Source organism: Glandiceps talaboti, chromosome 2 (genome assembly GCF_964340395.1).
Source record: "Glandiceps talaboti chromosome 2, keGlaTala1.1, whole genome shotgun sequence".
Taxonomy (NCBI): Eukaryota; Metazoa; Hemichordata; class Enteropneusta; family Spengelidae; genus Glandiceps; species Glandiceps talaboti.
The window spans coordinates 26,477,653-26,491,192 of record NC_135550.1 but is presented as its reverse complement, the minus strand read 5'-3'; the positions used below and the strand labels follow the sequence as shown (position 1 = coordinate 26,491,192).

The 13,540-nt window shown below is 35.7% G+C and overlaps 2 protein-coding genes across 2 annotated transcripts in view; one reads left to right on the top strand and one right to left on the bottom strand.

Annotated features, from left to right (window-relative positions):
- Positions 1-4,987, bottom strand: part of LOC144448651 (pecanex-like protein 1) — a 29,024-nt gene extending 24,037 nt beyond the window's left edge. The window contains exons 1-5 of the mRNA XM_078138932.1: positions 4,816-4,987; positions 2,135-2,391; positions 1,227-1,343; positions 814-1,010; positions 52-183 (exon numbers count right to left, since the gene is read on the bottom strand). Of these exons, the coding sequence (XP_077995058.1) occupies positions 52-183; positions 814-1,010; positions 1,227-1,343; positions 2,135-2,391; positions 4,816-4,968 (856 nt within the window). The 5' untranslated portion in view covers positions 4,969-4,987. The remainder of the gene's footprint in view (positions 1-51; positions 184-813; positions 1,011-1,226; positions 1,344-2,134; positions 2,392-4,815) is intronic.
- Positions 4,988-5,417: 430 nt separating this feature from the next.
- Positions 5,418-13,540, top strand: part of LOC144449856 (mitogen-activated protein kinase kinase kinase 9-like) — a 40,777-nt gene continuing 32,654 nt past the window's right edge. Inside the window, exon 1 of the mRNA XM_078140415.1 lies at positions 5,418-6,468. Coding sequence (XP_077996541.1) covers positions 5,727-6,468 — 742 coding nt within the window. The 5' untranslated portion in view covers positions 5,418-5,726. The remainder of the gene's footprint in view (positions 6,469-13,540) is intronic.

Here is a 13,540-nt window from a genome sequence, read left to right as displayed (position 1 = left end):
TAATGTTAATCAATTCTGTTTTGGCAATATAGTTGTGACTGATATATTTACCAGATGAGTTGAGGGGAGAGTTGGACAACATAGTTGTGATGATTTTGGGTTGAGGACCTTCTTCAATCATTACCATACTTTCTACACATCCTGGAATTGGTGTATTTCCACCTCCATCTACTGAGCCTTCAACTAGAGTAAACACACAATATAGGGACAGATATGTAAAATTCATGTAAATGGAATGACATACAATTCACCAAGTTATGAATAACACAATCATCCGCATTTAACATCTATTTCTAAAACAAATTTCACATATCTCTTTAATAGTTTAAGACATAAAGTTTCACAGTGACACACACACACACACACACACAAATACACACAAACACAAATACACACAAATACATTTACACATACATCCCCACTGCCATCTGACACAAACAGAAACACTTGTATGTATGTATGTATGTATGTATGTATGTATGTATGTATGTATGTATGTATGTATGTATGTATGTATGTATGTATGTATGTATGTATGTATGTATGTATGTATGTATGTATGTATGTATGCATGCATGCATGCATGCATGCATGCATGCATGTATATATGTATATATGTATGTATGTATGTATGTATGTATGTATGTATGTATGTATGTATGTATGTATGTATGAATGTACGTAGGTAGGTAGGTAGGTAGGTAGGTAGGTAGGTAGGTAGGTACGTACGTACATACATACGTACATACACCCCATCACCCTCTGACACACACAGACACACTTTAGTCATATGAATAGTATTGACTGACTCACCACTACTTGGTCTTTTAAAGCTAGATGTTGACTGCTCCAGCTCTGACTGAGAAGATCTATCTGAAAAACTACAAAGTCTAAGTTCTCTCTCTATACTGTCTAATGTATTCAGTGCTTTCACAAGGGTGTCTTCTGAGCTGTATGAAGCTTCTTTAGGATGCACCTCAACCTTGCAAGTATCGCCATCAACTGTTCCACTGTTTTCATTTAGCTCGGTTTGCTATGGGAAAGAATACAAATTACAGTGTATCTTCACTCACTTTAATTTCTATCTAATTCAATGCATTCTTTGTTGCATGCAACTATGTCTATATAATGTTATCCATATTTCATAAATTTAATCTAAATTATCAGAATTTGATTGTTTTCAATTGCTGTGGTTTTCTCATTATTTTTGTATCAAGTATTAAAGCAAGCTAACCTTTCGTGCCATTTCCTCATTATAGGAATTCCTTGAACTGCATCCTAATGGAGGTGTGATACTTCTCTTGAAAGCCATCTCTTGCATTTCAATTCCATCTTCAGTTTCACTGTAAGAATAGACAAACACATCAGATAAAAATATTTGAAATGAGAAAGATGAGAATAATGGGGACAGCAAAGTTACAAGTGCAATTTAAATATAAGGAAAGGTTATACTACCATTTTTCTGGACTAATCATCTCAGACAATTTACGACCATTTGAGATACAGCAGAAATATTAGCATCAAATACACACACATGATTTATGTGTTTATGCATCGTCGCAAACCACGGCCTGTTTTATGGCAACATTCTTCAAAATGTAGTGGTAGAAATAATAACTCTGGCTTGCGAGAATGGTGTTTATGTAACCGTAGGCCTTAAGCAAAATGAAATAAATATTTTTTAAGATTGTCTAGTTTCTGAGATGTAGGTCTGGGCTTGTACATTTTAGCTGAGCCGTATCACTAAGCAACATTTCATATGGTTTGTCGATCAAATGTATACAAGTGAATTTACAATCAATTCAGCTGTCCATACTATATTAACTAAATTGGTAATTTATTTATTATTTAGTATGGATGAAATGGTAGTTTTAGTGATTATCTGTTGAAAGACATGGTCTGGTGATGCTTTTAACAAAATTTTTCATCAAAAAGTGGAATTGAAATTCCAAGGTTCTATCATCGTGTCCCTGTTACCTTGTCCAGTAATACATGTATGAGGTAGTTAACAATGACCAAAGATAAGATTTCAAAATGCAGCCAGCCCCTTCATTGCTGTCAACATTAACATGTGACGTCTTTCACAGTCTTCACATAAAATGAGTACAATGTCATTAAATGAATCCTTGCTCACCTAGGTTTATTTTGATTTTCATCTTGGTTGTCATGGCTACCGGTGATTGAAGTAGGTGCTGCTTCCACATCAGTACTCCTAAATCCTTCATCTTCATCCCTTGCAGGATCGGCATCATTGTTGTTGGTTGAATCATTAACAACCTCACCAAAGTCAAACATTTTATGTAAACGAAAATTGATTATTTTTATTCCTATGAAAACAATTGCTATTAATCCACAGTAGAGTGTCCATACTGCAGCACTTGGTGGTATTGCCTGAAAAGTAAAGAAACAGTGACAAATTTTAGTTATACAAGTTGCTATGTGACTATGTATAACCACATTGTATGAAATGGACTGTAGAAGAAACACTCAAACAATGATATGTACAAGTAACTATGGATTAAAGCCATCGTAGCTATTTCTGGAAGAACAATTTTTAGACTTTTCCCTCTTATTTTCGACTGACTGTTTTCTTTTATTTTTGCTGAACCTTTGCTGCCCAATCAAATCTTATCACCATCCCACAAATTTATGTAAATTTTTTGAATAATCATCTACAATGTTCATACATCAAGCTATTGACTGCGTACACATTACCATCAATGACTAAATATACAAAATGTAGTTGACATGTTCTTACTACTACTTTACCTAATTACATGTAAAGGGGTTGAACTGTTTCCAGTAAAGGTTTTATTTGAAGTATCTTTCAAAAAGCAAAAATTAATGAAAAACAGTCTGCTAGTTATCAATTTGTTATTTTTTTCTGAATAATCATAAACAATACATGTATCTCAATTACTCTATTGGTCAATTAGTTTAATAAGCCAATAAAGTAATTTTGACATTACATCAATTATGTCAGTCATTTGTTCCTACTCTCAGGCATACATTTGCATTATCTTTCAGTGGGCTTCCAGCTTAGTGGAGTTTGATATTAAGACAATACTTTCATGCAAATGAATGTCACTGTACCATTTTATAAGGTGCTAATCATGTCCTGTGAATGACATTAAATATTAGCCTACCCTTCACATTGAATATTAGCCTACCCTTCACATTGAATATTAGCCTACCCTTCACATTGAATATTAGCCTACCCTTCACATTGAATATTAGCCTACCCTTCACATTGAATATTAGCCTACCCTTCACATTGAATATTAGCCTACCCTTCACATTGAATATTAGCCTACCCTTCACATTGAATATTAGCCTACCCTTCACATTGAATATTAGCCTACCCTTCACATTGAATATTAGCCTACCCTTCACATTGAATATTAGCCTACCCTTCACATTGAATATTAGCCTACCCTTCACATTGAATATTAGCCTACCCTTCACATTGAATATTAGCCTACCCTTCACATTGAATATTAGCCTACCCTTCACATTGAATATTAGCCTACCCTTCACATTGAATATTAGCCTACCCTTCACATTGAATATTAGCCTACCCTTCACATTGAATATTAGCCTACCCTTCACATTGAATATTAGCCTACCCTTCACATTGAATATTAGCCTACCCTTCACATTGAATATTAGCCTACCCTTCACATTGAATATTAGCCTACCCTTCAGAATACATTGACTCATATAAGAAGGGTCATCCTGGATGTGAAGCACACAAATGCAAATTCTTTACTGTGCTATAAATCTGCTAAATGCATTCATGACAAAATCATATGTATTCCTATTTCATTTTTTTCCTGAATAGGTTTTTCATGAAAGGTTTGCCTGGTAAAATATATTTATTTCGTACCAAAGGTATGAAGTATTGTGCTTGAATAAAATGAGAGAAATCAAATGTGTAAGCTGGTATAGACCTGATTTGTTAACTGATCAGTTTTAAAATGGATTAGAACTGTATTTCTACTGTGGGGTGACATCAGGGAGCACTCTGTATGTTTGTAGCAAGACTGGGGTAAAAGTCAATGATGCCCAACATTGTACAGGCATATTTCACAATAAATTTTTGCAGCAATATTCATGTAACATAACATTTAGCAATACTAATCAATGGTACAATTGGTTTTCAATTTTGTACTTGATAGGTATTTTGGAACTCTAATATGTTTTTTTGTCCAATCTCAAAACTGAATCATGGTGAATGTCCCACAGTTGAGTACAAAGCATTAAGTTATAGTGTTGCAGTCAGTGACAAGAAGTCGGTAACATATAACTCCTCCACAAAGCTAACATCTCCTGACAGATCAAACGGAGTCTCACGAAATCGATTCGGTACTTTTGAGGAACGTTGAAAGGGGACCAAATTTAAATTTAAGAGTGTCAAGGGCAGTAATGCATGCATGGCACATACATACATGTAGAAATATTATATTACAGTAATCTGTAGGGAAATATTGGAATCATTCAGTGGTATTTTTATACCAGTTTGAATTCTTCAACCATTAAAGATGACATGACCAGAGTCTCAATAAATACAAGGAATACAAAGGTGTCTTTAATTTCTGGGACAACTATGGTGACATTAAACACATGTGAACATCATAATGAATTGCATGTTTCAATGGTAAATATGAATATCATGATGCGAGTATCTGCAGTGCAGGTCCTGCTCATTTGGGATGCCGTAGACATATGACCATTCTGATTGTTTTCAGTATCTGTCAAGTTGGTTGGACAGACATGTTAACTATGAATGGTCGTTTTATTGTTTGGAATACTTACCAGATACAATGTAAAAGGAAAACATAATAAGAAGAGCCACAGGTAAAGATGAAAGGTGTTGCAAAAAATACTCTGGTGGGGATCGAAGAACCAGCCGCCCGTCATAGAGGCCCACAGGCCTTGTCGTAGTACTTCCAAGGTGTGTGAACCCATCCTCTACCAACTTTCAACGTCTTGATCGACTGGAATTAAAAGAACTTCCCCGGGAAGTGAATTCACTGATTCTGTGTTACATTGCGATTGATACTTCATCTTACTTCCGCCATTTTGATTTCACCTTATATCTGTATCCGATCAAAGTGACAATTTTCCCATCAGGCCTCACTATGAGGTGAGTCGAGAATGAGGTACAAGTGTGTCACTTATGAAGTTACTGGTTCCTTTGTTTATCAGTAAATTTCCATGCTAGAATCATTTGTAGGTATTATATTGTTCAAAAGAAGTGTAACTATTAGCGCTCTGTCCGATTGCAAATGTGCAGAAAGTTTTCAAAGCTTATTTTGTGACCGAGGTCACATGCTTTACAATAACCAACCACAGCGCGAAGATTTCTGACGCCCTAGTATTTACAGACAGGTCAAAGTACAATAAGATGGCGGACTCCTCTGTAGAATCCAGTCGGTGGTCGCTTTCCAACGGACTTTATAACCATCTGCCAAGGTCTTAAACCGTAGATTAATGCTGCCTAACGTCGCCTAATACCTGTGATGTATTTAAAATTGTCAGGGAAAGTTGGGACGCCAGTCTTATTTGTTACTTTGCTCGCGAAAAGGGACGTGTGTCTCCGAACCCTGTTCAATCTCCGTAAGGCTCTGTTCATGCAGTGATAGTCCGTTCATATCGTATGTACGTATACACTGACACCGTAGTGAAGCTACTCAGGCGGTTCCTGAGAGGGTACAGCTTTTCGGATGCCCTGCGTCACAATAACTTCCCCAATGGATCCGATCAAAGCGGTCATTACTGGTGAGGAAAGGAGACGTAACGATGGAGGTGTCAACCAGTTTTGGACGGCTATGTTCGATTATTTGGCAACCTCCGATGATGAGCTTACTTTTAGACAGGGAGAACACGTCGAGGTGCTTTCAAAAGATCACAAAATTTCAGGTGACGATGGCTGGTGGACTGGCAAGGTGAAAAATTCCAGTAAAATTGGTGTGTTCCCAAGTAGTTATGTCGGTCATGTGCGACCTGCACCATTTCTTAGGGACGGTGTCAACAGGAAAGCAGATGTACCATTCGAAATATCATTTAATGAACTCACATTGAGTGAGGTTATAGGTGTTGGGGGTTTTGGGAAAGTTTTCCGTGGGTTATGGAGGGATGAAGAGGTTGCTGTTAAGGCTGCTAGACAAGATCCGGATGAAGAAATCAGTGTCACTATTGAAAATGTGCGACAAGAAGCCAAATTGTTTTGGTTGTTATCTCACCCCAATATTATACAATTGAAAGGAGTTTGCATGCAACCGCCAAACCTCTGCCTAGTTCTAGAGTACGCCAGAGGGGGAGCTCTAAACCGTATACTAAGTGGTGGTAGACGAATACCACCAGATATCCTGGTAGATTGGGCATTACAAATTGCTCGGGGTATGAACTATCTACATAATGAAGCACCAGTGCCTCTTATTCATCGTGATCTAAAATCTAGTAATGGTAAGTATTTTTAAAATAATATACATATACTTTTTTTTAACACTGAAATATACACTACATTGTAACCAATCAAAACATGTCATTTTTACATTCACAGAGATTGATATACTGATAATCGAATCTCAATGTGGATGTAGTACTGTTCACTATGTGTAATACAGCCATGATTAGAACGATCTCGCCAAATAAAATTATTAGAGATATTTTCCTTGCAAAGAAAATCAATACACATTGATCTTCAGGATTGAAAAATCACCTCAAATTAAGAAGTTAGAGATGGAAAGAATAGGGATCTGAACAGTAAGGTGGATATCACACCCATTCAGGGCTGGTCTTATTGTGGTGAATCCTCAAAAAAGAAAACCTTAAATAGATATACTAAACATAACTCTCTGATTGTCCATAAACACCAGTCTAATACACTAGTACAGAACAGGAAAAAGAATATACTACAATCAAAAGAATCAAAAGGGTATCACACCTCCAAGTCCCTGGTAGGAGGAACTACTCATAATCAGGTATTGCAACAGTAGGCAAGAAGTTCAAATTTATGTGTACAAGCAGGTGAAACATAGGAAGTGAACACAATGAAGAAAACAATATTACACAGTCATACATTCTGAACAATAGTGTTCTTTTAATATGAAAGGCTGGTATTGAAAGAGATACAAAAGCAACGGAAAAGGTAAATTGATTTTTTGTCTGCTTGTCAAGCTCATGTTCATGTTTTGTTGTAATGCAAATTAGCTTATTAGTAGTAGTGCAAGTTTGACAATAGTTTTGATTGTGTCGGTCCTTTCAGGAGTGTCTGATATACTCTTTGTATTACTACTGCTGTCCATATATGAAGGACAGAAGAGTTGTGTTCTTAATTACCTCTACATATGTAGGACAGAGATGTTACATTTATTGCCAATTGGACTGCTGTGCTATATCTGTACATAACCGCTGAGACAGGAGTTTTAGCTATGTCTATAATTACACATATGACTATAGCTCTATGTTAATAGCATAGTAGCATACATGTAGTATCATTGCCCCACAACAGAAAGGTTGTGTGTAAAATGCCCCCTAGAATAAATATGTTATATGTATTATAATTGCCCCAGGACAGGTGTACAATGTGTATAATTGTCCCTGGGTTGGGTGTAAGCTGTGCAATGTGTGAAATTGTCCCCTGTGATAGACATGTAATGTGAGAAATTGTCACACGAACAGGAGTGGTATGTGTATGATTTTCTCTTGGACAGGAAGGCTGTGCTTATAATTTGCACCAATGACATGAGTGGTAATTGCATAGAGTGAGCATACTATCTGTAAAATTGCCTGTAGGATATGTGTATTGTGTGTATTCTTAACCTAGACAAGGGTGGCATATACATGGATATTATTACTCTGTGACAGGACCTAGAGTGTTATGTGTATTATTGCCCTAGCACAGGCGCTTACTACTCATTATCACATCTTCATTCATCATATCAGTGTGAATGCCATTTCCATGTAGTGACACATGTTTGAAGACGAGTGTCACATTGTAGAAATGGCACGTGCATTAATAGAAATGAAGGAAGAGGTAATATCATTTGGGTAATAACTGGTTTATCATATGCCTTCGGGATATACAAAAAAATTACAAATCTATGTCAGAATCATGCGTTGCATGACAGCGTGCCAGTCAGGTGATGTTCACATACAGACCAGAGTCTGCTTAGTATATCAACCTGTGTCAACAAAATGGTTATAATATAATAGTCTACCTTCGGTTGACTTTCAAGGTAACTTTTTCATAATTGTTTTGAAATGCATGTTTGAACACCAAAGCTTTCATTAAACATAGTGAATTCACAAGGTATCCTTTCCCTTTGATATCCTGTATCACGAGATATTTCATGTAAAACGTCATCAAGAATGATTGATACATGTATAGGTATATGATAATACATACATGTATTAATTATTACCCTAGTGTGAGATGCTATGTGTATTTTTACTCTAGAACAGGAGTGCTAAGTGTAATTATATAGGATGTTGTATGTATATTATTACCCTCCTAAAGGAGAGGAGTGTTATGTGTATCATTACTCTAAAGGAGGAGTGTTATGTGTATTATTACCCTAAAGGAGAGGAGTGTTATGGGTATAATTATTACCCTAAAGGAGAGGAGTGTTATCATGTGTATTATTAACCTAAAGAAGAGGACTGCTGTTCAATATTTTGAATTGTATGGCCTATATTTGACAGAGCGCTGTGTTACTATTCTGAAAGTTATAAAAGAAGTTGTTGCAAGCAGTGTAATATAAAATTATTAAATATTACCATGTGAGGGTGTATATACTGTCACATGATGTAAACTACAAATGTTATAGGTCATGCTTGAAAACCTAGGTATGGTTGTCAGAACCACATTATCGTTTACAATATGACCTACATGAACAGATAAAAGCATTATTTTTTAATCTGCATTCACCCTACTCAGTAAATGCTTTGATGGCTTCATTGTTGTACAGCATACACCTAACTGAGACCCAACTTAGCATTAACACTGTGCCAACAGTGTTGTACTCCATGATCCATTGATTTCTTTGACTGCATATAATCATTTTATACCAACATGTACATGAATGATTTCAACTTTGCCGTATTATTTGAGAGTGGAGTCCAGTCGAAGCCCTATCTTACAGTGTAGTGATATTTGTTCTGCATGGACATGTTTGTGACAGGTTCACCAGCGTAGTCCCTTTTGCAATCACTGAAATAATCATTTTGACAGTGAAAACTCATTCAAGTACAAAGATAATACTTTCCAGTATTTACAAAAATAAATATGTGTACATGTACTTGATATTTATTAACATATCTATTGATTGCAAGATGTGGGTTAATGGTGCAGCTTGAGTGGAACTATACAAATGCAAATGTAGATGACATCATTTTAAAAATAAAAGTAGGTGGGGTAACACAGCTGTTGCAGGTTTTTGTTCTAAAATCAAGGTATAATACATTGAGTCATTATGACAGCATAGATAAAGAATGCTTGTAGGATGTAGGTTTTATTATAGTATACCCCACCTGTTTAATTTTTGTGTCATATCTAAATCTGAAATCAGCATTTTGGAAAATAGAATTTACTGTGTTATAACTGCAACCACTTGTAAGAATTGAAAACTTTGCCTTATATTGGTTGATGCTCTGAAAAGTATATATTTGACCAGTGAATGTTACTCTGTGCTAGTGTAGTGTAGTGTACAATACCATAAAACCAAATGCCCTTTGTTATGGTCACATATCTGCTGAAGTGAACTACCAAAGCTACTCTTTAACTGCAGTGCAACAATACAGATAATGTAGTAAACACCATGCATGAATTCTGAACTGCTCCACAATCTGATATAGTGTGACAGTGATACTCTCTGCATGTTAGTCTTTCTTACAGTTTTTTTGTAATCTGGTAGTTGATATACCTACTTGTTTGAATATACCTTAGGGTCATATGTCAATAGTGATGGTAGCTGAGGTGATGGCTTGGTACTGGACTGGTTTATAATTTCTTCCAATGCCCCAGGAAGTACATGTATAATTGGAATGTGAGGTCAAGTGTACCAAATTTGTATATTTTAGTCTGTGTCCAAGGGAGCTGGGAGGAAATGATGTAATTAGGCAACTATCCTAGCTTACACTAGGATGTAAACATAAACAATCTTGTAACCTGTCAGTGTGAATGACATATTTACATTGCTGTTGAAAGATCCAGTAGCAGTTCAAAACTGCAGTTGAGTTCCATTAGGGTTTGGTTATATTTAATGAGTGGGAAGCAAGGGGGACATTGCCATAAACCCCAGGCCTCTTTCTGCCTCTGTCTAAGACACACACACCATGAAAAATGGGTCTATTTTGCAAGAATGGAGGGTGATGCCTCCCAAAGAAACTTTGAGAATACAAAAGACATTGCCATCTTGACTTACAGTTTAAAACATGAAAATAATTTAAATTCATATAAACTTTATACAAACTGAAATAATTTTACCATAACATTTTGGTCAGGTCATGAATACATGTGTATTTTGCTTGCAGTGAGTGATGTAGACTAAATATGTTGGCCTGGGAGAGGTCACTTTGAAATATGAATGTATTCAGAAAAGTGATGGTCAGCTATAGGCATTGACCCCTACCCCAGCCTAAATTAGTATTAAAAATGACCAGCTCCTTGCAAGCCACAAGAAGTGAAAATTGAATCAGAATTGATATCATTACAAATGATGAAATGAGCACCTTCTCTCCAAATTTACATAATAGAAATACTTCCTTCAGTATTCAGTGTTGAAAAAAAAATCTAAATTTTGCCAGTGAGACAAAGTGTTTCCTTATACAATAAATTGAGATAAAGAACATAGATAGACATACATAATTGTGCATGTAGAATTTAGTGTACAATGATGTAGACCTGCCTGACAGAAGATCATATTTAAAATACTACATACATGTATATCCATTAATGTGTGAAAATGATATAACTAGACTAAGTCAGGTAACAGTCTTACTAATGGCTGGTAATGGCCATTCACTTCTGTCTGATTTTATTAGCTGTACTGCATTATGGGCTAATTGGCTAGTAGATTTTTCTGAGCAGGAATTGATTTTTTATCATATATACTCCACATCAAATATCCTTCAGTCTTTTATATTGTATTTAGGATTGCTGTGTTAAAACCATAGTAGTCTTAACCAATATACCTTGTCCCACATCAATTGATAATTAACCTCAACTGTAGGGAATTTATTCACTTCCTCTGCTATATACCTTTTAATGTCCAAGAAGACATTCACTTTATTTTTTATGCACAATAGTGGCAAATGATGGTCAAACATGTTTACTACTAGCTACAGTTTGTATTCTGTGCACATCTTGTATGAAGCACCATATATATCAACCTGTCTAATTTTGAAAGGTATGTAATTGTGACCTCAGCATTTGTTTTGAAATTGTTTTTTAGTCAATTTCACATAACTGTGTATGAAAGCATAACCGAGATCATTCATTTTATTTGACCTAAGAGACCGAGTAGCCCTGGGCAGAAATATTTATCTTCAGATTAATGCATTGTACTTTTTATGTACAAGGACTTTTCCACACCTGCTTTCAAATGAAGAAATAAACAACAAGCCAAAGCATGAAAAATAAATACAAATTATTAATAATGCCTATCCATAATAAGTCACTTGTGTTGATTGTTATTTACATGTACATGTACATGTATGTGTAAATACAGAAGAGAAAATTGATTTGTTTATTTTTAGCATGTGTTTATTCCAAATTACATTCTGATAGAATTCTTGTATAAAGTCTATCCATCAACCAACATCAAACAGTAACAATTTAAGATTACGATATTTGAAATGTCATTGGGAAAGTCTGTTCATTATTCACAATGAATGACCCATAAAATATGATAACTCTGCCTTCATGGCAAATAGATATATAGGGCGTACAGGAAAATGAAGAATCAATGATAATTCTATTTCTGAAATGGTTGACACTCATCTGTGAAGGAAAACATGATCTACAGTACACATGACCATAGCTTAATGGATGTTTTGAAATGTGTATATGAATCATTGTAAATTCTATGTAGCAGTACCCTTTCTTACAGCTACATTCGCACCAAACAAAATTCATGTTTCCCCAAAAAATGTTTGTGTCAATTTTGACACCATTTGAGACAAAAATTAGCAAAGTATTCTTCATCAGTTGTTTCATGCAAATACTTTGGTGTAATAGTAGTCAGTTTTTGTAAATATTTCCAGGAAAAGTGAATTTCTTGATTTATTTTGTGGCTTCTGGTTGGGAAGAGTTGATTATGTACAATGTGATGTAGGTCTTCAAACTTCCCCATTAAATTGTACTGGACATATATGCTCTTTTTTAGCTCCGCTGTCAGCGAAAGCTGAAAGCGTAGCTTTAGGTATAGGTGGGTATTGAGGTATAGAGAGTAGAGTGAATCATAGGTGTCCGTCAAACTTTTATATTTTTACTATCTACTCCGGAAGTGACAGTCGGAATTCTTCGATATTTGGTGTGCATGTTCCCTGGGGGAGGCTATTCAGATTTGTTCATGCCAAGTTGATCTGTGCCATTTTCAATTTTTTATGATTTTTTTTCATAAAATGTCATTTTCATCAACTCCTTGAAAACCTCTTATTAGATTGCTTTGATATCTGGCGTGTTGATGCGCAGGGGGTAGCTTACTCAGATTTGTTAATTTCAAGTCAGCACATCCTCATTTTTATTTTTCATGATTTTTTTTTTGTAATTTGAAAAAAAAATGAATATGTTAATGAGCATAATGACCGACGCCATATTGGAAATCAGTCGACGAGACTTTAAGTAAACTGCCACTTTTCAAAAGACACTATTGACGTCAAACAAGCAATTTAATATGTGCTATAGTCATAATTCTACGCATTGGGCGCCCAAATGACAAGCGTTTGTTCGAAACAGGGTTGTAAACTTCAAATCCAATTCTGCACCCTTCTACATAATCAGCCAGTCCGCAACATCCTCATTTGCATACTCTATCCTGATTCGACCAGAAGCTGTAGGTGACCTCATTTGACCGAGCGATTTTCCACAGCAAGTATCTTGAGTATCAACACAGGACGTTCTTGGTACTCACTAAAATCACACTTCAGACCCACTATAAAAGTGTGATGTTTTCAGATAACATGTAACTTGTGGTTAATTCTATATTGTCGTGCAATTTGGAATGACAGTGAACCAGAATTCAGACAACTTGCGTAAGGAAGGGCATGCCAGGCATGCGGTTGAAGTTATGGCCGACAGTTCACATGTAAAGTTAAACGACATGAACGTGTCTTGCCTTTACAAAATGCAAATATTTGGCAAGTAAAAATAATTACAACTTTAATTTGGCTGCAGACTTTGCATTATGTTTTGCGTATCTTTCCCCGTTTTACATGTAAATCCGAAAAGGTTCTCTCATCATGTCATCAGTGTCAGTGATCATACCGCGCGGGGCTGCTTTGAGTACGAGCGAAGTGAGGCATGTTGAGGTAT